The sequence below is a fragment of the Berghia stephanieae genome, chromosome 1 (genome assembly GCF_034508935.2).
Source record: "Berghia stephanieae isolate SIO BIC M18660-M18661 chromosome 1, UCSD_Bste_1.3, whole genome shotgun sequence".
NCBI classification, from domain to species: domain Eukaryota; kingdom Metazoa; phylum Mollusca; class Gastropoda; order Nudibranchia; family Aeolidiidae; genus Berghia; species Berghia stephanieae.
Genome location: NC_088360.1, coordinates 133,127,966 through 133,155,465, shown reverse-complemented (window position 1 = coordinate 133,155,465; position 27,500 = coordinate 133,127,966). Strand labels below are relative to the sequence as shown.

The 27,500-nt window shown below is 36.0% G+C and overlaps 3 protein-coding genes across 8 annotated transcripts in view; 1 reads left to right on the top strand and 2 right to left on the bottom strand.

The window, feature by feature from the left end:
• LOC144963240 (nephrocystin-1-like) overlaps positions 1-5,055 on the bottom strand; it is a 70,101-nt gene extending 65,046 nt beyond the window's left edge. For all 5 annotated transcript variants that reach the window (XM_078897084.1, XM_078897088.1, XM_078897085.1 and 2 more), the window contains exons 1-6: positions 4,910-5,055; positions 4,484-4,572; positions 3,065-3,125; positions 2,351-2,425; positions 1,672-1,733; positions 741-811 (exon numbers count right to left, since the gene is read on the bottom strand). In XM_078897084.1, coding sequence (XP_078753210.1) covers positions 741-811; positions 1,672-1,733; positions 2,351-2,425; positions 3,065-3,125; positions 4,484-4,572; positions 4,910-4,981 — 430 coding nt within the window. In that variant the 5' untranslated portion in view covers positions 4,982-5,055. The remainder of the gene's footprint in view (positions 1-740; positions 812-1,671; positions 1,734-2,350; positions 2,426-3,064; positions 3,126-4,483; positions 4,573-4,909) is intronic.
• A 58-nt stretch (positions 5,056-5,113) lies between these two features.
• LOC144963239 (protein FAM177A1-like) lies at positions 5,114-13,968 on the top strand. The gene is made up of 5 exons (XM_078897083.1): positions 5,114-5,183; positions 9,811-9,975; positions 10,835-10,901; positions 11,465-11,562; positions 12,520-13,968. The coding sequence occupies exons 1-5, from the start codon at positions 5,163-5,165 to the stop codon at positions 12,664-12,666; spliced, it is 498 nt and encodes a 165-aa protein (XP_078753209.1). The 5' UTR covers positions 5,114-5,162; the 3' UTR covers positions 12,667-13,968.
• Positions 13,969-24,486: 10,518 nt separating this feature from the next.
• Positions 24,487-27,500, bottom strand: part of LOC144963238 (iron-sulfur cluster assembly 2 homolog, mitochondrial-like) — a 10,231-nt gene continuing 7,217 nt past the window's right edge. For both annotated transcript variants that reach the window (XM_078897082.1, XM_078897081.1), the window contains exon 4: positions 24,487-27,500. This exon is cut by the window's right edge and continues 618 nt beyond it. The gene's annotated coding sequence lies outside the window, so the exon portion shown is untranslated.

The following is a 27,500-nucleotide window of genomic DNA, read 5'->3' as shown; positions in this document are numbered from 1 at the left end:
CAGGCAGTTCGTTTCAGATACAGGTCCCACACTCAATCATCTTTGACTGCATTTCTGTCCTACTTCCGGTTAATATTATTTTAATTAAGAACTGAACAAATATGTATGAAAGGTGACAGACAGAGTAAGAAAGAAAAGTACAAGAAAAAAAATCCCAAAGAATCAGAAATATGTGTAATGGTAGCATGTCTGACCGGTAATGAGAAGGTCTGAGGTTTGATCCCCAGTTGAGGTCGACTAATTTTTGGGGATGGTTAATTTCTTGTATTTTTCATTCTTGCTTTGTCTGGCACCTTTCATACACACTGGTGCCTGCTCCTTAATTTCTTAATTTAATATTATTTTGACTTTGAAGTTCGTGTTTAAGATTTCTTGGATTGACTTAAAGTTAATACGACAATTTTAAAAATTATTGAAGGAATTTACAATTACTCTTAGAGTGAATGATTTTTTTTCTCAGGGACGTATTGGAATGTTGTTGGTAAATTTTCAGCAGGTGACCTCTATTTCCTGTTCTTGGAACATCACTTGACGTCTTATAAATTATGAATATGATAAACATCATCATCATCATTGCATTTTTCACCCTGGGTCAAGGTATAGGCCACAGACAAATAGTTTCCATCCTTCTCTATCTTGAGCAAACTTTTTTTTATCTCGTTCCATGTCTTATCACAACTCTCTGTATATCAGCTTCTTTAATTCTTCAATCCATGATAAACATAACACTTGAATCTCACCTTTTTCTTCCTCTTTTTCATCTTTCTCCTTCTCTTCTGTGTCCTCCTTATCCACAGCTTGTTTTTGTTTTCTGTTGAAATAATTTTTAAAATAACATTGAACATATTCTAATAATATAATTTTAGAAAACAATGACATCGGACACTTCGAGATCATTATTTCCTGATAGAAAGCTACCTTCACGAAACAGATAGAATCAAACTAAACTCAGAACAAACAAAAAAACTTTTGGTGTGTTCTGAATGTTCATTAAAAACTTTATAAGAGATTTAATATTTAGTTATTCTTATTTTTTTTAATTATTATTATTCCATTCTGTTCTGGGGTTTTTTCTTTTTTTTTTTTCTTTTTTTTTTTGTCAATATTTTTGTTTGATTATTTTTTTTTTCTTGGAGGGGAAAGGGTTGTCTTATATTTGTTCATTTAAAATATCGTTTTCTTTTGTTGTTTTTTTTTCAAAACTTTTTTTTTTTTTTCGTTTGTTTTTTTTTATGAATTACAATTCATTTGTTTCATTGATTATTATTCAAAAAGTTAAATGGTGATCAGTTCAATTGAAGAGTAGTTTTCCAAAACTCTGTAACTCCGTATTTTCCCACTTTTATATATTGAGGATTGCATCCCCTAAAATATCTCATTCAGTCTATAATATTATCGTATTTAAACTTCCAATTCACACAAATCTAGGGAAATTCTTGTGCCATTTGATCCTTAAAATAAAAATTACACTTCAATTTATCTCGTGGATGGAAAATCTCAAAAATTTGAAAAATACACTTAATGAGTTTTGGAAAACCAGCCTTCAATTATAATAATGCATATTTCAATGACAACTTATGCTCTTTTTAAAGAGTTGAAAAACGATAAGCATAAATGATCAAATAATTTAACTTTTCCCCAAAAAATGACTAGGCATGTTACATAACGCACTTTATAAAATCCTCCTCTGTTGTATCTGGCAGCAATTTGGTGAGTGTCTCATTCAGCAGAACCTGACAAAAGAACATGGAATAAGTTTAGGATAAATTATCTATCTGTATCTATATGTAAAGTTACAGTGGGTGTTACTGTTAATTGTGCGGCTATGTGGTCTTGTGGTATGACAGTCACTTTCAGATCGGAAGGTCCTGGGTTCGAGACTTGCTCAGCACATAGTTGAGTCCTTGGAAAAGGCCCTTTACTCAGATTATCTCACCATACTCAGGTGTACAATGAGTACCTGGCTGTTAACAGCATTGACTCTGTATGAAAAAATTGTCATATCGCCTAACAGGCGTCATGTCCCGTCCTACATGTTAAGTGTTGCTGTTGGCCAGGGAACCATTGTAAAGCGCTTTTGGCATTTTAAGTAAATATTTCGCTATATAAAAGCTCAATTTTTTTTAAATTTTTTTTTTTATTCTTTCAACTTTAACCTCAGACTTCCAACGCCCTAGAAATGAGTAAACACTATTCAATTTCATGTACAGTCAGTTGGACATTGAACAGCATAGATTTCAGTATAAAGTTTTGTACCAATGATACCCACATAATATGATAACTCACACCTGGGAACTGATAGAGAGTACAAAGAAAACAGTTACTTTCCACAAATAATTATTTCACTTACTTTCATAGCACTCAACTTGTTAAGTTCCTGTGTTTTCTTTTGTTCATAGTTTTTCACTTTAGCTGGCTCATCCTCCTGTTGAGACAAAATACAATACAAGAATAAGTCTCATCAAATATCGACAAGATCAGCGTAAAATTATCCCATAATAACACACAGCTTTTTTGTTGGGGTTGCTTTTTTTTTCTTTTGGCTATTTTAAAAAATTTTTTTGGTTTGTGTTTCTTTGAGGTTTTTTGTTTGTTTTTGTTGTTGTTGTTTCTTTTTCTCTTTGTTTTGTTTCTTTTTTATTTTCCTTGTCTTCTTTAAAAAATAACATCGTTTATTAGATTTCTTTTGAAAAATTCAAGAATTCAGGTATGGATTGTCTTTAACACAATTCCCTAAAGGAGACAATTGACTTATCTTTTACAGATAATTCATATCTGTTCATATTCTTTTTTGTTTGTTTGTTTGTTTATGCCATCACTAACAACAATACGACTTTACATTATTTTTATCATTTCCCTGATAAGATTGGTAATTGAAATGATGATTGTTTGGCAACGAAATAATCCAGTGTGTCTCTCAACAATAGCCAGTCATTCCTATATTATTTCTATTTTCATTATGTAAGGGTTCGAATTAGGTTTATGACATCACCAATCTACGGGGAAAATTAAATTCAAATCCACAACAACTGAGATACTCAAGTTATATTACAATTTTCCTTACCTCCTTGAGATTCTCAAAACTTTGATTCTGATCTTCAACTAGTTTTCTGTAATCCAAGCAACTGTAATGTCCAAAGAAAAGCAAGTGAATGTGTTACATTTATAGCACATATAGAAAAACCAAATCAAACAAACGTGTTTGGATACAAATTAAAAATTGTTGAATATTAAATCAAAAATATAAAAGTTGAGCTATGAACAGTAGAAGTAGCAAAATTACAGGGCCTCCTGCGATTTTATAAAGCGGAATATCCACTAAATTAACCACGATTTGGAATGATCTCCCTCAATCTGTGCGATTCTCGAGCTCAATAGACATTTTTAAAAAAGCCCTGAAAACATATCTTTTCAGGAAATATTTACTTAATTGAATTTTAAATGTATTGTATGTGACATTTATATTGATGATGTATTGATGCCCTTTTATGCTCTTAATTGTTTTGATACTTTGGTTGAATTGTATTTGAATTTTTTTTTATTTTTTTTTAAGCTCTTTGAGGTTTCGACGAAAGGCGCTATATAAATATGCTTATTATTATTATTATTATTATATTATTATTATTATTATTATTATTATTATTATTATTATTATTATTATTTTTATTATTATTATTATTATTATTATTATTATTATTATTATTATTATTATTATTATTATTATTATTATTATTATTATTAAACATGCTCAAAGTTCTTTACAAGGGGTCCCAAGCCAATAGCAACTCTTAACATGTAAAACGAGACATGATATCTGTTAGGCGACATTACAATTTTTTTCAGGCAAAGACAAAGCTGTCAATGACTAGGTACTCATTTTACACCGGAGTACAGTGAAAGAATGTGAGTAAAGAGTCTTTTTCAATTACTCAACAATACGTCACTCCGAGCAGAACTCGAAACCTGGGCCTTTCAGTCCTAAGGCGAGTGTCGTACTACAAGACCACATAGCCATACATAGGACAAGACTTTGACTTACATGTCACACACAGGTCAAGGGTCAGACCACTAGAAAACAAAGCCACATAACAGGAGGTCTTGAAGATTAGTCCATTTAATATCATGATGGCGAGGTTGAAATTGATAATGATGATGATTGTGGCGGTTGTGGTTTAATGAAGATAATGATGCCGACTATGATTCATACGATGACGATGATGATGATAATGATGATGATGGTGGTGACAATGATTAGGGAAAATAATTAATAATAATAATAATAATAATAATAATAATAATAATAATAATAATAATAATAATAATAATAATAATAATAATACAACTAATAATAATAATAATCAGGAGAGAACTAAGAAGAAGAAGAAGAAGAAGAAGAAGAAGAAGAAGAAGAAGAAGAAGAAGAAGAAGAAGAAGAAGAAGAAGAAGAAGAAGAAGAAGAAGAAGAAGAAGGGAAAAAACGTACTTTTGGTATAGCTGTTCAAGCTTTGTATCTTTGTCTTTCAATTTCTTATTTCCAATTACTTTGTTGCATTCCTTCACCAAAGCGTCCACCTAGACAGATTTTTTTAAAAACAGAATGTCAATATAAGTTTTGAGAATTTGCTATATAATACTATATAATAACATAGTCACATATAATGAAAAAGCAGCATTTCGTAGGTAGCTATGTCGATGATGAGTCTATTGGCATTCATCAATGCGGGGATTCGCTTTCTTTTTGTGCTGTAAAGTTCTTCATGTGATAAATGAGAAAAAAAATAATAAAGCTGAAGGTATGACAGGATGCAATAAAAACTTGCTCAAACATGAAAATGAAAACATGAATGAAAAATAAATCGCTTTTTAAGTTTTCGAAGCGCAAATACATGAAAACAATCGTAAAATGTACCTTTTTCTTCAAAAGTTCACTTTCTTTTGTGCCCTTCGCAATAGGGCCTGGGTCTTTATTCCACGGAGCCATAGTTGAAATTTAATTTTAATTCTTTCTTGAATATTACAGAGCCGCCATATGCAAACAAGTAGTCAAGGATGAAGAATGAATGAATGTTTCAAAGGGTAAAAGAGCTCTCTCGACTGTTTCTTTACTTTTTCAACTGCAATGTCATCACCAATTATTTCGGAATATAGATGATGTAAACAATATGGCGGACGTACAGAAAACTGTGAGTGAAACCAACTTTATAATATGTATCTATATTATGCTGTCTTAATTTCTGTTCTTATTGTTAGGTCTACCGTTGATAGCTGTTCCGTTTAAAGTAATTACATTAGTTTACCCGAGTGCCATTCAAGAATATTAGGGAGGCAGCTCGCTCATCAATGGCAGTTTCAGTGGCGCAAGTTGAAGTTCAATAAATAAGAACCAGGAACTTCATTTCACTTCACGTTACATTTACACTGTTTTACAATCTTAATGTATTATACTCGTAATCGAAACATAACAACCATTCTTTTCAGCTCACGCCTATTTCATATCATTTTCACAATAATATTTTGGAAGAGAAGTCATTTGGGCAGGATGATTGTCTTCTTCTTCTTCTTCCTTTGATTGCCCACAATCAATTTGGTTGATTATTATGGCAAATATGAAACTGCTTTCTAATCTCTCTGTATTCCTTGTTTATAATCGTTAGTCTAAAATCAATTTCCAGGGACATTCAGGGGTCGTCAACGTTGGTCAGTGGTGGTTTGTGTAAGGTCTGTATTTGCATAGTAACTTGCCACAAAAGCATCAATTGTAGTGGCTTCGGTCACTTTAGCGTCAAGCTGGTTCCAGTCTCTGACCGTACGCGGCAAGAAGTAAAAACCACGGTATTGTGTTCTGTGTGTTATGAGGCTGTATTGGTTGTTGTTACCTCTTCTCTGTCTCAAAGGTGCTGGTATCAGTTTTTTCTTGATGACTGGGCATTCAGCAAGGTGGTGCTTGATCTTAAATAGCATTGTTACTCTTGCTGATTTTCTGCGGTGTTCTAATTTCGGCCAAGGGCTGGCGGAGTCGGTTATTTTTAAACCGACTCCGACTCCAGCCTTGAAACCGACTCCGACTCCGGACTCCGACTCCGACTCCTCAAGCATAGTATTAATAGGTAATAATATGCAACCAACACTCGCAGCTACTTTTAGCTTTTCCCCAGTATATGTATTATAACAATACAAGCCGCTTCATATTTGATATTGCATCATTAAAAGTACAAGCTCTTCATCATTTTTTGGCGACAGACTGATTAGCTAATTTCGAATAAACACATTAATATTGATTAATGATCATCAAATTTAAAAGATAAAACACATCCCCTTTTCCCATGAAAACAAACACACAAAAAATATTACTATTTGTGAATTTTAGGCCTGGATACTATCTATATCTAGTATCTAAACTATTACACATTGAATGATATAAAAATGCAATGTCTGAAAGTGGTAAGGAGTCGGAGTCGGGACTTCTAAAACCGACTCCGACTCCACCCTCAAACAACCGACTCCTACCGACTCCGACTCCAACTCCGACTCGCCAGCCCTGGTTTTTCTAGCATGTCTGATAAACTTGAGGTGTTGTGATGTCTGTTCAGGACGTAGCGTGCAGCTCTTCTTTGCACTGATTCTATTTTTGAGATGTATTTTTGGGTGTGGGGATCCCAAACAGTGGAAGCATATTCCAGAACAGGTCTTACAAATGTTTTGTATGCCTTTTCCATGATTTTCGAGGAGCTAATTTTTAGGTTACGCCTTAAAAATCCCAGTTTTTTGTTTGCCTTACTTGTGATCTTGTTAATATGCTCATCCCATGTTAGGTCTTTTTTCATACTAACACCAAGATATTTTGCAACATTCACTGTCTCCAATGTATGTCCATGTAAGTGGTATTCAGTTATCGTGGGTGTTTTTGATCTTGTTATGGACATTGATTCGCTCTTCGCTGGGTGGAACTTCATATCCCAGCTTTCTTCCCATATTGTCCATCACAAACGTAGCTTTTTCATCGAGATTTAATTTTAACTTAATCACTAATATTACAATATGCACACCCAACTAACCAATCACTCCAGAGTATAGGCAGCTTTTAGGATAAGGTTTTTTGGAGAATCAGAGGGGTCAGGCAAAATTTAGGACTGACACTTGTGATGTGAATGCCTTACCAACTAAGCTATCGGGACAAAGTCAAATTGAACTTACTTGAACCCCAACCAGAGACAAAATGAGGAAAAATTAAATAAAATTCTGACTCCTACCGTGGAATGGTGAACCTCAATCACACATTTGAATTAAGTCTAAAAGCACACGAACAAAACAGAGTAAGGGGACTTACGACATGAAATAAGATGGTTCCATGTGACATGCGAGGAATGTATAAATGCTATCATGAAATTTTATATATATAAAAAAAAAAAATATATATATATATGAGCCAAGGTCAAAAGGTGCCAATTTTTTTTCTCAAAATAAAAGTGACATAATTGTCCATTTATGTTTCTATATGTGTAGCAAAAACCCTGTACTTCATGAATCAAAGGCCCTTTAGATAACTTTAAGGTCTAACGCAGCATAATATCGTCAACAATACCTATAAGTTGCTGGTGTCACCTGTGACCGGTGACACCAAAAGGAGACAAAAAACTCAATAACCAAATGATTTTTGTTGAGTATCAAACTTTATTTAGTAAGTTATAGACAAAAAGAAACAATCAACAACAATCATAGTACAATAGTGTTACCAACTATTGGAGAAAATGTTGCTTTTTGGTGTCATCGGTCACAAGCAACATAGAATGCAAATATATTATTTCATAAAAAATGTATGTACATTAACAACAACAACAATATTGCATATGTTTATTACCAGCAAGGTTCAGAAACTTTTGGAATAAAATGTTGGGAAATAATGTGACCAAAGCATATCTTATTTAGCGACATTGTGTCACTTGTGACATTAGACCGATGACACCATTACTTATGTCACAAGCAATACCAAATTGCAATTTCGACAATATATAATTAATTTCAGTCAAACCAGTGTAATAATCACAGTTAAATATGGAATTTAATAATATTCAGAAACCAAAGACTTCAAAAATAGAAATTTACATGGAAATTAGAGCATCTGAATGTGACTTGTGACATAAACCGGTGACACCATTACTTATGTCACAAGCAACACCAAATCACACTTTCGTCCATAATATATCATTATTTTCAGTCAAAAAAGCACAATAACCTACTTTAAAATGAAATTCAATAATATTTTAAGAAACTAAATACATTCAAATTGGAAATATACTTAGAAATTAGTAATACCATTGTTGCTATTACTTTGGTCAAAATCGGCACTAGAACGCAATTTTGCCTCAATAAATCAAGAATAGCAACTGAACACATGTAATATAGCCTGTTAAAATGTAATCAATGACATTTCAAGCTTTGAAGAACATGAAAACAGAAATACATTAGAAACTTCAAACTTAAGTGTCACCTGTGACATTTTAACCTATGACACCAATGGTCACAAAAAGTACCAGAAGTCACTCAAACACTAGATAAATATCAGCCATGGTAATGAATTCATGTAACCATACGGTAACATCCGCCCTACTGCTCAAATCTGCTAGTTTGTAGTAATTTAGTGTGTTAATGGTAAATCAAATCAAATTTCTTGACAACCCTTCTATTTATCTGGATTCGTCGAAAGCTTGAGTTTTGTCTTTTTCTTGATTGATACAACCCTGAAACATAAAAAGTTAGAATTACAAGGAAATAATTAATTGTGTCAAAATCACAGTCTTATGTGAGATGTCATAATATCATATTTGTAAGTAGAATAACAGCTGAAAACATACTTTTTTGGTGGCACTTTGTAATATCCAATATCAAGTGTTGCTTGTGACAATGTAAAATAGCGATGACACCAAAGCTCAACTTACCTTTTCTGCCTGGAGCCACGCTGGAAAGGCAAATGAAAGTGCTGCACTTCAAAGACTGGTATGAAGGGTGGATAAAAATTGCGAATCGCCATTTAACGAAACAAACTTCCACGTGTTCACGCATGCCGTGTTGCTTGTGACAAATGACACCAAAACCAATAAACCTCGATATCGGTAAAACGGTATACATTTACTCCAAGATTTGAGTTCAGATAGTAAATCTATGCTTTTTTCTCATAATAAAACGTTTTATAAACATTAAACATGCGCTTTAAAGTTTCGTGTCGAGTCTTAGTATTGTGCTGTGTTTGATGACACCAAAGGTCACAAGCAACACCAACTTTTTAAGAAGTCTATATGAAACGTAATCAGATATGTAATATACTGCAATTGCGTTTAAAAGTAAATTTTGACTTTATACTATTAGTCAAATTTCAATCACGTGAGCTAAAACATCACATTTAATTTCTACATGATTTCTAAAAAGGTGATGCGTTGACCTCGTTTTAAGCACATGCCAAACAGCATTCAAATTTCACTTTCAAGTTGTTTATTTCATATTCTGTTGAACAGAGTATGTTGAGCTATCTCATTTTATCTCTTCTTCATATTATCAATTGATTACAAGCATTAACCCCATGAAAACAGCCCATAATTAAGTAAAAATTAAATTTTCTTAACACTGGTATCAGGCGGGCACCTTTTGACCTTGGCTCATATATATATATATATATATATATATATATATATATATATATATATATATATATATAATATATATATATATATATATATTTGATGTTTTATGAGTTTATGATTAATAGTCCATATTTATATATTTAAGATAAATAATGTTTCTCTTCTCTGTCTCAAGGCCTATCAGGAGAAATTTACAAGCATTCCATTGGATGCTGGCCAATCAGAAAATAGGAAGAAAGTGCCCAAAAGAGTTATTCATTTTAGTGATGGAGTCATAGAAGAGTATTCTTCAGATGAGGAAGACAGTGTGGATTGTAAACCGGTTACTGTTGTTGATCCAGTAAGTTTTTTATAAGCTTTTCCCAAAGTGGTCACGTGGTTAAGGCACTTTCATTTTTTTACATTAGGCAAGATTAGTATTATTAAATCCCCCCCCCCCCCTCCCTCAAACTTGCTCACTTGGACAACACAGATGATTCCTGTTGACATCAAACATCTTGTTTGATGGATTATCTATATTCCTTCATGGAATGATTAGACAATGGTATCTAATGGTGCTGTGGCGGAAGGCATAATTATTTTTTTTATCCCTCACAATGTTTTAAGAATTGATATACACACAATGATAATAATACTCAGTCTGACTGTGTCATTTTGTCTATGACGAAAAAGATGAATAGTGTGATAGCGATTCTGCATACACCATTTGCATTGTTCAGGTTTTAGTGGTTGTGATTGTTATTTCAAAAATAAATTGAACAATTAACATTCCTTTATTCCGTGTTACAACCCTCCCCCTTCCCCTCCCCTCCCCTTTTCCCCCCTCCTCTCTCTCTCTCTCTCTCTCTCTCTCTCTCTCTCTCTCTCTCTCTCTCTCTCTCTTCTCTCTCCTCCTCTCTCTCTCTCCTCTCCTCTCTCTCTCCTTTTCTCTCTCCTCTCTCTCTCTCTCTCTCTCTTTTCTCTCTCTCTCTCTCTCTCTCTCTCTCCTCTCTCTCTCTCTCTCTCTCTCTCTCTCTCTCTCTCTCTCTCTCTCTCTCTCTCTCTCTCTCTCTCTCTCTCTCTCTCTCTCTCTCTCTAGATGAAGTGATTGACTTTAAAACAAAAGTGTATTATTCACTAGCATGGCGTGGAATATCAATTATTATCACGAAGTCAATGAATGGCTTTTTAACAATCTTTCCTCCATGTTCCTTCCACAGAAATCCCTCACTTGGATACCATGGTGTGCCCATTATGCCAAAACAGCAGCTATGATGTCCCTTACAGGTGAGTCTCTGCTTTGACTTTGTTTTGTTTACGTCTTACTATCATCTTGACCCCTTGATTTATAAGCAAAATTAAATATCTTTATTTTGTTCACAAAAACTGCATCAATTTGCTGTTTCTTAAATTAAAAGGTCCTTTCGTAAATAATTCTTTTACTTATTTTGAACAAAATAGATTTTTGGAATTTTGATGCTGATTACAGTACAGACATGCAAATATTTGTTCACAATAGTTATCCCTGTAGAGTAGAACCCCAGCATAACAGTGATTGTGGGGCCAACCTAAAATCTCTATTAAAAAAGTACTTTCCAAGATTTTTCTACAGAGAAGACCTACAAAATATCTCTGTTGTCTATCTGGAATTTAGTAATGTATTTATGTCTTTATTGATTTTTTTGTCAGCTGGAGAAGGGTTTTGAGCCCGAAACGTTATGTGTTTAGTATTTTGTTCTTTTTTTTTAGCTGTTATATTCATTTTTGTTTATTATTCTTTAAGTGTAATTTGAATTTATTGATTTTTTGTTAAAGCAATTAAAGTTAAATTTTTTAATTTGAATTTTCAGTGGCCGAATTGTGCGGGGAAAAACTGGCCTGGTTGTTTGGAATCACATCACCAAAGTATGGCTATGCTATTGAGGAATACAAAAGGATAGCAAAAGAGGTAATTTTGTTTGACAATCTTTTTTTTCGGCATTTTTAGAAGATCCCAAACCTTTTTTTGGGCCATACCCTCACCTTTTTTATCTCACTGAATGTGCGCTATGTGGTCTTGTGGTATGACACTCGCTTTCGGATCGGAAGGTCCTGGGTTCGAGCCTCACTCGGCACATAGTTGAGTCCTTGGAAAAGGCTCTTTACTTACATTCTCTCACCTTACTCAGGTGTAAAATGAATACCTGGCCGTTAACAGTGTTGTCTCTGTCAGAAAAATAATATTGTAATATTGCCTAAAAGGCGTCATGTCCCGTCCTACATGTTAAATGTTGCTCTTGGCCAGGGACCCCTTGTAAAGCACTTTGAGCACATTAAGTGGATATTGCGCTATATAAAAGCTCAATTTAATTTATTTCTGATCTCTCCCTCAGCATTTTTATGATTGCTGTACCTACGTGTTACAAATGCCGTTTAACTCCTTAAAACAGACATGTTTTCGTCAGAAAGTTTTTATTTCTCTTTTTTGTTGCAATCAATTTAAGTTGTTACATCCATATTTTTTTCTACTTCAATAGGTTGCACAGCTATGTGGTCTAGTAGTATGACACAAACTCACAAACTCGCTTTCAGATCGAGAGGTCATTGGTTTGAGCCTCGCTCTGTGCATATTTGAGTCCTTGGAAAAGGCTCTTTAATCGCATTCTCTCACCTTACTCGGGTGTAAAATGTGTATCTGTCGGCTGCTAACAGCGTTGTCTCTGTCCAGAAAAAAATTGTAATATTGGCTAACAGGTGTCATGTCAAATCTGACATGTTAAATGTTGCTGTTGGTCAGGGACCCTTTGTAAAGCGCTTTGAGCATATTTAGTGGATATTGCACTATATAAAAGCTCAAGTCTTTCGGGGGGGTTTTTTGTTTGTAATAGTGGATCGGTATTAATGTCATAATGTTGTTGTATTACAGGCAGAGGAAGAGAAACAGAGGGTGGAAAAACTGAAGGAACAAGCCAATGTCAACTCTGCCTTCGATGTGAAAGTAGTCGGTGATGGCGAAGGAGTTTCACCCATCCAGCCAAAGGCAGAGGACATGGAAGCAGCTAACAAATATTGAAGATCGTTTATAATAACCACTTTTTTTGTCGATAATACCTCATTCTTTAACATAAGTCTTTACGGAAGGGGTTAAAGTTTACTGAAGCCTGATAAAACATTAGCTTCTCCCATTTTTTTATCTCAATATAACCACAGACTTAAATTTTTTCACCAATAGGGAATGAGATTAGCGAAAGAGTAGCGTCCCTTGATTGGACATCGCCGGCGGAAAAGTTATTAGAGAGAGAACGTCATGTTGCTTGTGCGCATGCGTCTCGTCCTGGCTTCCGGTGAAAGCGGCATGATACACTTCACCTAAAGCGAGGACGAGAGAGACGCATGCGCAAAATCAAATTGACGTTCTCTCTGTAACGTGACGTCCAATCAAAGGACGCTACTCTTCCACTAATTTCATTCCCTATATGGCATTCACAAGGATACAACTTTGGCTACAGTGGAGCATGAGGTTCATCGCTGTTACTGTTGTTATGGTGACTTAGGTTGTATTCTGTTAGTCAATGGGAGAAATTATTCTGGTTTTTAAAAAGTCAAGACTTGCCGTTAAATGGTTTTAAAGAATGCTTCAATGATGCAATATGAATATTTAAACCTTTTCTTTGTAAGATTTGATTGTGATTCTCACCTTTTTTTTTTTTTTAGTTATACACTTTTTTCTTTTAATTTCCACTTTTTTACACGATATAAAAAACCTATGTGATTTGTGGATTTAATTTTTTTTTTTTAAGTTCTATATATTTTTGTTTAAATAGCTATCATGTGAAAGTAAAGTTTGTTCAAAATAAGTTAGTGTTGAACAAAGTTACTTTTGCATCAGCCGATATAAAGTTAACTTTTTTTATGTATACACCACTTACACTTGCCATTCACCAAAGCCTTAAAGTCAGTTTTAACCTTCAAGTTTATTTGTTTTGTTTTTTTGTTTTTTTTATTGTTTTTTTTCCATTGCTGTAAGCAATGTATAAAAATAAATGGTGAGAGGAAAAGACAGAAGACGTCTTTTGTGTTGTCGGTTGTGACGTGTGAGTGTTCATGTCAAATTGACATCATTTCATCTTGTAAAATAAACTTTAACATTCCTTTTCTTAACGAACTTTTAGAATTTCTTCTATTTTTTATACCCTTTCATTATTGCCTTTATCAAATTTGAAAATGCTTTCTTAAAAGTTGTTCATGTGATGAGAATGACAAGTTGCAATGGATAACAGTTTATGTTGTATGAGATGCACAGGATAAAGATCTGAACAAGTGTGTATGAAAGGCACCAGATAAAGTAAGAAAAAAAAATACAAGAAAAAAAAAACCATCCCAAAAAATCAGTCGACTTCGAATGGGGATCGAACCTCAGACCTTCTGATTGTCATACACACTTGTTCAGTTCTTTATCTTACTACTGTGCCTGCTCCTTAATTTCTTAATTTGAGATGCACAGGGTAGGACCTTTTTTTTCCCAAAAAAAATTTTGCTAATATTTTATATGGTTGTATTTTTTTAATATACTTGTCAATCCTAAATCAAATATAGAAATTTTTTATTACTAAAAGAACTCGGTCTATACAATTACAATGGTTTGTTTTGTGGCATTCTCCTGTCAACTAGAGAATTAAGTTGGGGTTTTTTTGACACTTGATCTTCTAAACCATTATTCCTAGTCATGGCATTGAACTTGTGGTTTCAACAGGATTAGTGTTGGCTGCTACATTCAATTATTCCACAGCACAACTCTCTGCTATTGTTCTGAAGCCACTAGAAATTGGAATGTTGCTAAACAAGAATACAGGTGGTTGATCTCTATTTATTTCCCCCTCAACTGAGTCCATTATAATTTCGAGAGGTATGGCCGGACAATTTCAGTTGACTTGAATTATAATGGTTATAAGCAACTACTTTTATTTATCCCAATAATACAAATTGTAAAGGATTATAATGCAATTTCAAACATCTATAAATCACTTGAATTGTCATATTCAATGGAAAGATCGTCAAAAGTGTCAATAAACTTAAATTTGTAAGTCAAACAAAGAAATACGTGCCTAATATTGAAAGTCTCATTTGACATGAAAGAGAACACAATTGCATTTCATTTCTCTCCTCTTTTTTTTTTTTTAAATAAAAAAAATAATAATAATTCTGGGCCACCTTAATAATTTATGGTACTGGCGTACAGGCCCATCCAATAAAACTTCAGCATAGCAAAGAGATTTATCATGAATTCAAAACAGTCAGAGCCGATCCTTTAGTTGTCGATTAGCAAGGTTGGCAGTATAACGTGGTTTTATTGTATTTATGTTATATCCACTTCTTGTTTGATGTCACATGCAATGTTTCACTAGACTTTAGAATGGTCTTAAGCTTTAACTTTAGTCATAGTTTGCGAAATTAGGAATGTTGACCAGATATGAGAAAATACTGTATTGTAATGATGTAATGTTCATGTTTACAGAAGATTTGTGATTTTTTTCAGTTCTTAATGATTTCTTCTAGCTATAACGTAATTTCAATTTCTCTTGCCCCCTTTTAAGACTTTGTTTTCAGTTTTGTTTTTCCTCACCAGCTTTTTGTTCCCCATTATCAATTTCTTGTTTTGGTCCCTTGACCCCCATTTTATGTCAAACAGATCAAACCTTGCTGTCTATTTTAACCAATGTCCTTTTTTCCCCACTTTCCATATAACAGTCTTTGTATTGAAATGAGACTTATTGAGCTTCGTTTTTGTTATATAGTGCAATAAACACTTAACGTTCTCAAAGCGCTTTACAAGGGGTCCCTGGCCTACAGCAACACGTAACATGTAGGATGGGACATGACACCTGTTAGGCGATATTACAATTTTTCGGACAGAGACAACGCTGTTAACAGTCAGGTACTCATTTATCATTTGATTACAGTGAGAGAATGTGAGTAAAGAGTCTTTTACAAGGACTGAACTGTATGTACTGAGCGAGGCTCAAACCCAGGGCCTTCCGTCCCAAAAGTGAGTTTCGTGTCACAAGACACATAGCCACACGACTTGGGATTTAATAAATCCTTGATTAGTTTTAGGTTTGCCGACAGAGTGCCAAGCAGTTTTCCTCTGAGTTGATTGAAGATGATTTATTTTTAAATAAATTTAATATTGATATATTATATTCAATATTTGAGGTTTATCCCTATTAACAAGAGATAATGACTACCATCTTCTTTGGGGGTTTTTTCCACTCTGGATTATAATTATAGGACACACAAAACACATGTAACTCTATGTAACTCTGTAATTTCCAAGAATTCTTAACATAATCACTCACAGCAGGACAACTACATTCACAAGCAGCCAAACAACTACATACATGTTACATAACTGTCTTTATTTTCTCTTGTCTTCTCAAAGATCTGCATTTGCTTTCAGTGTTTCACGTCATTCAATCGGACCCTGTTTCTTCTCATTTGCTTTCAATATTCAATGTCGTACATCGGGTTATGTTTTATTCACAAAGACAATCGGTTTGAGGAGCTGTCCTTTTTACCTCTCTATTTTATGTCGTTATGAAGTGAGCATGGATGGAGATATCATTATAGTCAATTGCCTAATGAGGGTATTTGCATTAACAATCTTGGGACTCTGATGAGTTGGTTGTCATCACATTTGTTAAATCACGTGATTAAATGCAATTTGAAATTTGTCAGTGAGAAAGAAGGGCAGAGAATAGAATTTGAATTCAACTTCAATAATTTTATGTAATCTCAGAGGTGCATCCTAATCTTATTGCTTTTAAAATAATTCAAGTTAGTCTTAAGTACATCTAAAAGAATCTCAAGTCTTAGTTTGATTTAATTTGAATTTTCCAATGAGTTATGATTATATAGCATGACTTTTATCACGATTAAGTTTTGCAATATTGATTAAATTATTTACCTTACTTCGTAAATTGGAACCGCTTTTTAAATTTATTGTATGCAAAATTACCAAATTTGTGAATAAAATGATTTGATTAATTTATCATGTTTAGTTTGTCTTTTGATCTTTTCTATATTTTTTTTCTCCACAAATGATTATGACAACAAGAAGGATACAGTGAAATATGGGATCACCGTGCTCAATGTTGGTTAGTTTTGGTTTTAAGGGTTTTACGGCGTTTGCAACACATTAAGGTCTCATATCAGCGCCAGTAAAAAGGAAGAAAATGGGATAGTCAAAATCTCCAGAATTACAATTAAAGCACTCCAGAAAAGGTAAGACAAAGGGGAATTGGTTCAAATGGGAAATGTGTAGATTCCAAGAGTACACTATCAAAGTACTTAGTTTGAGATCACCTAAAAGTCTCATTCAGTCACAAGCACGGGTCCCCACTAAGAGGAATACACTCAAATGTTTACAAATCATATAAAATATTTAAACAAAACATAATACAGTACATAACAGAAAGATGATTTACAAGACAAAAAATCATCTCCCAAAACTCGAACTACATTTGACTGTTTCCGTCCCAGCTAGAGTATCCGGCCAGGGCCAGGACAAAAACAAATAATCTCATCCCAAGACAAAGTAGAAAGCAGATATAAGGGAATAGAAGACACAGTAAGTGCCTCCTGCCCACTATGGGAGGTCATGAACCCCACCCAGAGTAAGCATGTTGGAAAACAGATATAAGGGGATCGAAGACACAGTAAGTATGATCCTCCTTGCCCAATATGGGAAGTCAGGAACCCCACCCAATGCGCGTCTCTTGGAAAAGAATAATAAACTAGAAACACAATCTTATAAGATATTGCATTCATTTATTCTGAATTATGAATCAAAAAATTGTTTCACTCGGTGCATGGTGCATTCAAATGCACGCTCTCTCTCTCTCTCTCTCTCTCTCTCTCTCTCTCTCTCTCTCTCTCTCTCTCTCTCTCTCTCTCTCTCTCTCTCTCTCTCTCTCTTTCTCACACATACACACTCACGCACACACATTCAAAACATTATATTAGCTGTGGTATTCTATATAGTTCTAATAATCTCATTACTATTTACAATATAAATGTCACTAAGCATATGAGACCATTAAAAGAACTTCAAAACAAATATACACACACACACAACCTGAGGCGAATACCTACAAAGGACATCCGAAGAATTCAGCAATTCTGAATAAAAACATGAATTTTTAACAATTTTGGCCGGAAAATGTGTCCTTCAAATATTGATCTATTAAAATAACAAGCATCGTGGCTAAAACTCTCAAACCTGGGACTCCCTGATGACCCAGGTTTGAGAGTTTTTGCCAAGATGGGGGCCATTTTCTGTTAATCAATCGATATTTGAAAGACAAGTTTTCTGGCCAAAATTTTATACACATATTTTTAAAGAGTATTGCAGTTCTGTGTATGACGATGTCTTAAAATATTTACAAAATTTCCATTAAGTCATTCATTACACTTTTCTGCATAGCAGATCATATTTATCTTTAACCCCTATGTACAACGCATGACGTATATTTACTGGTCTGGTAGCCGAGAGCAATTATGGGTTTATTTTAACAGTCTTGTAAAGGACAACACTTTGCGTTGGTTTGAGTGTAATTCCATTACAACAACGAGCCCATAACAATTTGGGTTATCAGACCTTGTCCGACAAATAAAATTACAAGAAAAAAAAACAATACATTAGAGTGAAGGCAGGCTTATAAATATTAAACACTGTGTTGGAGACAAAATATGCATCCTCAAAAGAAGAGGCGAGAACTTGAGAAGAGAAGGGAACAATACCATTTAAGCAAAAAGGTTAAACAGACAACAGATCTTCCTCAGGATAAGAAAAGGTGGAACATTTCGAGAGCCTTGTTTAAAATGGCCAAGATGCTTAAACGTAAACGGAGTAAATTTTCACTATGGAAGCGCCAATTTGCTAAGAACTTACTTTCTCGAAAGGTAGAAGTAATTCAAAAGGATGCCGATTTGTACTATAAGCGTACACGTCCAATGGTAAACTCTTTTCATGTGCAGCATTTTTTAGAAATAAATGCCATAGACTTTCCCGGATAAAAAGGAGCTTCAAAACAAAAGAGAGTCCTTACGTAACCAGTGGCTCAGCTGTTGACTGAGTTCAAAGAGACCTATCCAGGGCTGAAAATGTACCCAACAACATTCAAACGGAGAAGGCCAAAAAATATTCTCCTCTCATCCAGGCCTAGGGCAAGGAACTCCCTTGTCATAACGGGCTTGGGGCAAGGAACTCCCTTGTCATAACGGACTTGGGGCAAGGAACTCCCTTGTCATAACGGGCTTGGGGCAAGGAACTCCCTTGTCATAACGGACTTGGGGCAAGGAACTCCCTTGTCATAACGGACTTGGGGCAAGAGACTCCCCAGTTATATTTGAACTTACTCAATTAGAGTTTCCCCCTACTCTTATGAAACTTTGTGTTTGACCCAATCGAACATTTGATTTACGATTATTATCACAACTAAACACTTGTGGCTAGATTATTCCAGAATTAGTACTTGACAGTGAAAGGACAAACTTAAAGGACTATCAATTTTTGAAGTGTCACACCTTAAAAGATATATTTATAAAAAGTTTCGGTGCTGATCAGTGAGTGGACGTCAACAGGGACCTTAAACATCACTAGTTTTTATATTGTTAAGGTAAGGGCGCCCTGTTAAGTTAGAAAAATAATTGTTTTGTTTTCTTTTATGTTCATTATTATTGTGTTCTGCTTTGTCTAGTGACGTGAGTTGAATGCATGTCAGTTTGCGTCTGTGAGCGACTGGGCGTCCCACTGATCAAAAATTTAATAATTAAACATTTAATTTAGTGTTCATATCCCTTGTTTGTTGTTGGTTTATTGATGTTTGACTTAGCGTGGTCGGAGTCCGGCCCATTTAAGGTCGTAGACGGAGAGCGCAGTTTCACAGACTGTACTCCCCTCTGCGATAGTCACCCACTTTGTGACAGCGCCAATTTGCTAAAAACTTACTTTCTCGAAAGGTAGAAGTAATTCAAAAGGATGCCGATTTGTATTATAAGCGTACACGTCCAATGGTAAATTCTTTTCATGTGCAGCATTTTTTAGAAATAAATGCCATAGACTTTCCTAGACAAAAAGGAGCTTCAAAACAAAAGGGAGTCCTTACGAAACCAGTGGCTCAGCTGTTGACTGAGTTCAAAGAGACCTATCCAGGGCTGAAAATGTCCCTGACAACATTCAAACAGAGAAGGCCAAACAATATTCTCCTATCATCTAGCAGAACGTTTGGACAGTGCCTGTGTGAGAGGTGTGAGAACATTAATTTGTATTTAAAGTGTATTAGAGAATTGACAGGAGAGAGGACTTTGGTCAAAGGACAAATTAGGCCGCGATACGTTGTGTTCAAATTACTTGAAAAGCTGTGTGGAAGGAAGGTGTGACAATTATGGCTTAGCAACTTTGGTGAGAAGATAAAGAAGTAAAATAGAGTAAAAAACAACAGTAAAGTGGTTGAGGTGGGAGAAGTCTGTTAACAGTCGAAAAGATTTGGTGATGAAAGAGACGAGTTTTAGTGAATCTTTTTAATGTTTTGAGGCTTCTGCACATGGAATTGCTGAGCATTTTAAGACTGCTGAGTGGCAGAGGAGGCAGTCATAAATATTTGAAGGATAATTTGCCACCTGGCCATGCAATGTGCACTGTGGACTTTGCTGAATTTGCTTATGTAAATTTCAGAACAAAGTCCGAAGTGCACATTGGTCATACAAGCAGGTAACTGTCCATCCATGTGTTGTTTTTTTTTTAAACAGATATGATAAAAATGGATGCAGAAAGTTGACAACTAATTCACACATCAAATCTTACAAAGGACGTGTTGAAGGACTGTGTTAAAAGAATGGAGGAGAAGGGCATAGCCGCTATCCACATTTTTAGTGATGGTTGATCCGGCCAATACAAGAGTCGATACACTTTCCATGACTTAGCTGAGATTCAGAAAAATGCCAAGCTCACTGTAACTCGGCATTTTTTTGGAAAGCCGTAGTGCGACTCTTGTGGTGGCGTGGTGAAGAATACTGTGACTAAGGAAGTACCATCTGGACGAAGAGGCATCCAGTCTGCGGAGTCATGTTTGATTTTTGTTCATCGAAATTAACGGTCAATGAGTCTGAAAATGGATGTGATCATGATTCAATTGGTTTGCGGTCATTTGTGTTGGTGAATAGAAAGATGATTCTTAATAGAAACAGAGTGTGTCCCGCAGTTCCAGGTGTACATGAAATTCACTCACTCCGTTTCGGTCCTTGCCTCGTTTCTATGAAGGTGTTTACCATCAGATGGTCCAAATGCCATTTTCTCCCCCTATCTAATAGACAGTGCTGATAGTTTTCCTCGGATCCGTAGAAATCCGCGAGATTGGAATCAGGTGAGGTATTTCCTCCTTTTTAAAAATAGCATTTCCCTCAAATAAAATGTACTGCCTGTGATACACTAGATGTGTGGTGGAACAAATAAGTGAACTTTCCCACTTTCCAGATGGCCTTAGGCACTCATCAAATTTTACTAAGTACGTGTTGAAGGACTGTGTTAAAAGAATGGAGGAGAAGGGCATGGCCGCTATCCACATTTTTAGTGATGGTTGATCCGGCCAATACAAGAGTCGATACACTTTCCATGACTTAGCTGAGATTCAGAAAAATGCCAAGCTCACTGTAACTCGGGATTTTATTGGAAAGACGTAGTGCGACTCTTGTGGTGGCATGGTGAAGAATACTGTGACTAAGGAAGTACCGTCTGGACAAAGAGGCATCCAGTCTGCGGAGGCTATGTTTGATTTTTGTTCATCGAAATTAACAGTCAACGAGTCATGATTCAATTGGTTTGCGGTCATTTGTGTTGGTGAAGAGAAAGATCGATTCCTAATAGAAACAGAGTGTGTCCCGCAGTTCCAGGTGTACATGAAATTCACTCACTCCGTTTCGGTTTTCGAAAAGTAGGTCCTTGCCTCGTTTCTATGAAGCATGCCTTATTGGAGAAGGTGTTTACCATCAGATGGTCCAAATGCCATTTTCTCCCCTATCTAATAGACAGTGCTGATAGTTTTCCTCGGATCCGTGGAAATCCGCGATATTGGAATAAGGTGAGGTATTTCCTCCTTTTTAAAAATAGCATTTCCCTCCAATAAGATATGAAGTGAATAGAAAAGTGCCAGAAGACAATAGAGAATAAAAATTTTTCGCGGCGGTGGTGGGGTTCGAACCTGCGACCTTATTGGTACGACAACTCCGCCTGGCAGGTGAGAGCGTGGCTCTACCGTGTGAGCTATCAACGAACACAAAAATATTCGTTTCAAACTCAAAGTCATTACTAGATCCCTCTCTCACCCACTTCTTGAGACCGCCGATTCGTTCGTACACCACCATCGCGAATAATTTTGACCAGCAGTTAAGCTTAATAGCCAATATTCTCAACACAAACATATAACATAGAAACGATTGAGACATTGAGTATGCTCCGGTGTATGGGGTGAATTTTTAATTCAGAAAAGTGAGTGGAGCAGGCACTTATGTTGGTAACAACAAGATATGAAGTGAATAGAAAAGTGCCAGAAGACAATAGAGAATAAAAATTTTTTCAAAATTCACCCCATACACCGGAGCATACTCAATGTCTCAATCGTTTCTATGTTATATGTTTGTGTTGAGAATATTGGCTATTAAGCTTAACTGCTGGTCAAAATTATTCGCGATGGTGGTGTACGAACGAATCGGCGGTCTCAAGAAGTGGGTGAGAGAGGGATCTAGTAATGACTTTGAGTTTGAAACGAATATTTTTGTGTTCGTTGATAGCTCACACGGTAGAGCCACGCTCTCACCTGCCAGGCGGAGTTGTCGTACCAATAAGGTCGCAGGTTCGAACCCCACCACCGCCGCGAAAAATTTTTATTCTCTATTGTCTTCTGGCACTTTTCTATTCACTTCATATCTTGTTGTTACCAACATAAGTGCCTGCTCCACTCACTTTTCTGAATTAAAAATTCACCCCATACACCGGAGCATACTCAATGTCTCAATCGTTTCTATGTTATATGTTTGTGTTGAGAATATTGGCTATTAAGCTTAACTGCTGGTCAAAATTATTCGCGATGGTGGTGTACGAACGAATCGGCGGTCTCAAGAAGTGGGTGAGAGAGGGATCTAGTAATGACTTTGAGTTTGAAACGAATATTTTTGTGTTCGTTGATAGCTCACACGGTAGAGCCACGCTCTCACCTGCCAGGCGGAGTTGTCGTACCAATAAGGTCGCAGGTTCGAACCCCACCACCGCCGCGAAAAATTTTTATTCTCTATTGTCTTCTGGCACTTTTCTATTCACTTCATATCTTGTTGTTACCAACATAAGTGCCTGCTCCACTCACTTTTCTGAATTAAAAATTCACCCCATACACCGGAGCATACTCAATGTCTCAATCGTTTTCTATGTTATATGTTTGTGTTGAGAATATTGGCTATTAAGCTTAACTGCTGGTCAAAATTATTCGCGATGGTGGTGTACGAACGAATCGGCGGTCTCAAGAAGTGGGTGAGAGAGGGATCTAGTAATGACTTTGAGTTTGAAACGAATATTTTTGTGTTCGTTGATAGCTCACACGGTAGAGCCACGCTCTCACCTGCCAGGCGGAGTTGTCGTACCAATAAGGTCGCAGGTTCGAACCCCACCACCGCCGCGAAAAATTTTTATTCTCTATTGTCTTCTGGCACTTTTCTATTCACTTCATATCTTGTTGTTACCAACATAAGTGCCTGCTCCACTCACTTTTCTGAATTAAACATTTCCCTCCAATAAAATGTACTGCCAGTGATACACTTGATGTGTGGTGGAATAAATAGGTGAAGTTTCCCACTTTCCAGAAAGTAGTTAGATTATCAATGATAGTTTATCAACTTCTAAAAGTGGGGGTAAGTGCAGTAAAAATAGGGCTTAAAAGGCAATCGTTTACAATTTTCCTCCTTTTTTGCTTTTTATCACCATCAGCACTGAATACAGCTTTTATTGGCAAATTTGAGGACACCCAAGAAAACTATTCACCATTTTTAAGGAATTAATTTCTGACAAGATGATTCTCATATGGAAAAGCAAACTAATCTGGATGCTTTGTCCCAAAATGGTGTTGAACCAAAAACAACTGAGGAAGAAATGAAAAACGTAGATCATACTGAGCCACATGTACAAGATATGGTCCAGTTGTTGACACGATGGTCAGAAATAGATTACAAGTTTTGAGGTTCAACGATTCAACGAGAAACAGAAGCAAATGGTAGTTGTGCCTTGTCCAGCAGCAATCAGTACCTACAACCAGTGCATGGATTTGATGGATTCCTTAACCTCTTGAAGACCGGAGATGCACATTCCTCCCACCACATCCAAGCATCAGTAGTAACACACTGTATAGTCACATCTAACTTTTACGTCATGGCACAAGACAGAAGGGCTAGAGCTCAGGTGGTCGCTGGTTCGGATAAGTAAGTAAGCTGATTCCTTCATTTTGCTTTCCAAGGCAAAGATTAAAATCAGATGCTGATACATTGACAACTTCTACCACACTGTAAATACGGCTCTTGTCAGACGTTGGTTGTTAGGTGGTAAAATGTTCAACACAAAATATGTGGTTACACCAGTGTGTAATTTTTAACTGGATTGTAACACAACCAGCCTAGCGGGCTGACGTCTTGTATGTGTCATTCAATATTTGGATTTTTAAAAGAGCGATTGTCTTTCTTATACAAAATTTTATATCATTTTACTGAGACTCATGGCAATATTGTCTTTCCTGTGATATGAGTTTTATCAATTTTGATCAACGATTTCAAGTGAATTTTTGTGATTTTCTTTAAATTTTACAATGGATTTTAATATTTCATCCAATAAAAGACCGAGCAAAAATGACTCTGTTCAATTTGATGACGATTTCAATGTTGAAGGCGATGATGACGAGTGAGATGATACGCCACGGACTGGACTTTGAGATCAAATCCGTGCATCACAACATGATAACTAGGCAATACTTCTAGCAATGATGGATACGCCAATGTGGGTCTGAGGAAGATGACATGCCACTGGCTGGACTTTGAGATCAAATCCGTGCATCACAACATGATAACTGGGCAATACTTCTAGCAATGATGGATACGCCAATGTGGGTCTGAGGAAGATGACATGCCACTGGCTGGACTTTGAGATCAAATCCGTGCATCACAACATGATAACTAGGCAATACTTCTAGCAATGATGGATACGCCAATGTGGGTCTGAGGAAGATGACATGCCACTGGCTGGACTTTGAGATCAAATCCGTGCATCACAACATGATAACTAGGCAATACTTCTAGCAATGATGGATACGCAAATGTGGGTCTGAGGAAGATGACATGCCACTGGCTGGACTTTGAGATCAAATCCGTGCATCACAACATAATAACTAGGCAATACTTCTAGCATTGATGGATACGCCAATGAGGGTCTGAGGAAGATGACATGCCACTGGCTGGACTTTGAGATCAAATCCGTGCATCACAACATGATAACGAGGCAATACTTTTGGCAATGATGGATAAGCCAATGAGGGTCTGAATGCCATTTTCTCCCCCATCTAATACAGCATTTATTGGCAAAGTTGAGGATACCCCACGAGAACTAATCCCCACTTTTAAGGGATTAATTTCAGACAAGATGATTCTCATATGGCAAAGCAAAGTAATCTGTATGCTTTGTCTCAAAATGGTGTTGAACTACAAACAAATGAGAAAGAACTGAAAGCCGTAGTTCATACTAGGCCAAATGTACAAGATATGGTCCAGTTGTTGACACGATGGTCAGAAATAGATTACAAGTTTTGACAAGAAACAAGCAGATGGTAGGTGTTCCTTGTCCAGTAGCAAAAAGTACCTACATTCAGTGAATGGATTTGATGGATTCCTGATCAAGCAGCTACTGAGGCAGAATTATTGTTTAACAAATTCGTTGTGGAGCATAATTTACTATTATCGGTCTTTGATCATGCTGGTCACCTTTTCCGTAGAATGCTTCCAGATTCAAATATAGCAAAGGAGTTTTCGTGTGGTAGTTCAAAGGCTGCACTAGTTGCTCAATGCGTAGCTGGTGACATTTCTGATAGTGTTGCAAAGAGAATGCAAAATACCCCTTTTGCATTAGGAACAGACGGCAATCATGATGGGGGTTTTGGGCAGTTATCTCCCACTGTAGTCAGGACCTTTGATGATCAGACAGGGCATGTAACAACTGATCTACTCAACATAAAAGAATGTGTGGAGCCTTCAACTTGTGAACATATTTTCAAAACACTGACATGGAGTTAGCAGACAAATCGGTTCCATGGGATAATTGTATAGGGTTATCTTGTGACAATGCGTCAGAGTTGGTGGGTGCACATGCAGGTGTTGCTGCTTGCGTTCATAAAGAAAATGAAGGTACATAATATATAAATGGGTGTACCTGTCATTTGCTACATCTGGCAGCCAAAAACAGTGCAAAGGAACTTCATTTCGATATTGAACAAATTCTTGTTGACATTTTTTTCTACATGGACAAAAGTTCGAAACGAAAGAAAAAGTTTCAAAATATTCAAACCAAATGCGGAGCTAAGCTACATGCTGTTTTGTAGTATGGAGCAACAAGATGGCTCTCACTCCACCAGTGTGTGGTTCAAATTTTGGAGAAATGGGACCTTCTCAAAATATATTTTGATCAGGAATTGTCAGGTTTCCAAAACATGCTGGTCGGTTATGATTACCATTTTCTTTTCTTCCACAACCCCAAAACTGTACTGCCTATTTCTAAAAGAAAATCTCTGAATATTCACTACTGAAAATGTGTCTTATGTTTCAAAAGGAGGAACTCAAATACACAGAATGAGCAGCATTCTTGTAAAGCGCTTTGAGCATGTTTAGTAGATATTGCGCTACATAAAAGCTCAATTTTTTAATATAATTTTTTTTAATTCTTGAGGAGTTGATAAGATTTATTGGTGAGGTTTGTAAAATCTGAGATAATTGCGAATGCAGAGAACATGTTCAAGACTGATTTTGATATACATAAGAACCAAAATTTGATGTAAAGAGTCAGTTTTAGGCACAGAAACCCAACAATATCTGCACTGTTTGAAGACAAAAGAGAAAATGTCAAAGACACATGAAGATGTTTTCATCTCTGATGTGAGAGGATTTTTTTTTCCCAGTCACTGAAATACATTCTTAAACAATTTCCAGTCACAGACGAATTCATCAATAATGTTGGAGTGATGGATGTGACCAAACGTTTGCCAGCAAAATTTTCAATGTTAGAATACTTCCTTAACAGGCTTCCTTGTCTTGTTCCAGAGGGCAACAGTGGTAGAAATAAGTAACAAGTGGAATTCATGAAATATCAAAAGTGATCCAAAGATCAATGATATTGCAGAGGAAAAAAGAACGTGTTGATAGGCAGTGGCATGAGATAGAGAGTGTTCGTACAAGTTTCGCAACCTAACTAAAGTCATGAAGGGACTTGCTGCCTCACACATTCTAATGCGGATGTAGGGCCTAGTTTTTAGCCTAGTAAGGAAGAACCAGACAAGTTTCTGACCAATTCTGACTGTGTCAGCTTTAATTGTCCAAAGGATAGGCATACTGTGAGACAGCTCTGTTTGCTATAAACAGTCCTTTACTCCAGCTCTTATTTCTAAGGCAAAAAGCACTTATTCCCAGAGCCTTAAACATTAAGGTTTGTTCTCATACCAAGCCTCTCCATTTTCTCTTCTTTCGTTAGTATTTTCAAGATCACCGGTTTCAGGCAGCCCAGACCGTTTTCTACTATTCCAGCACACAACAATACGGCACACTGAAGCTGAGTGA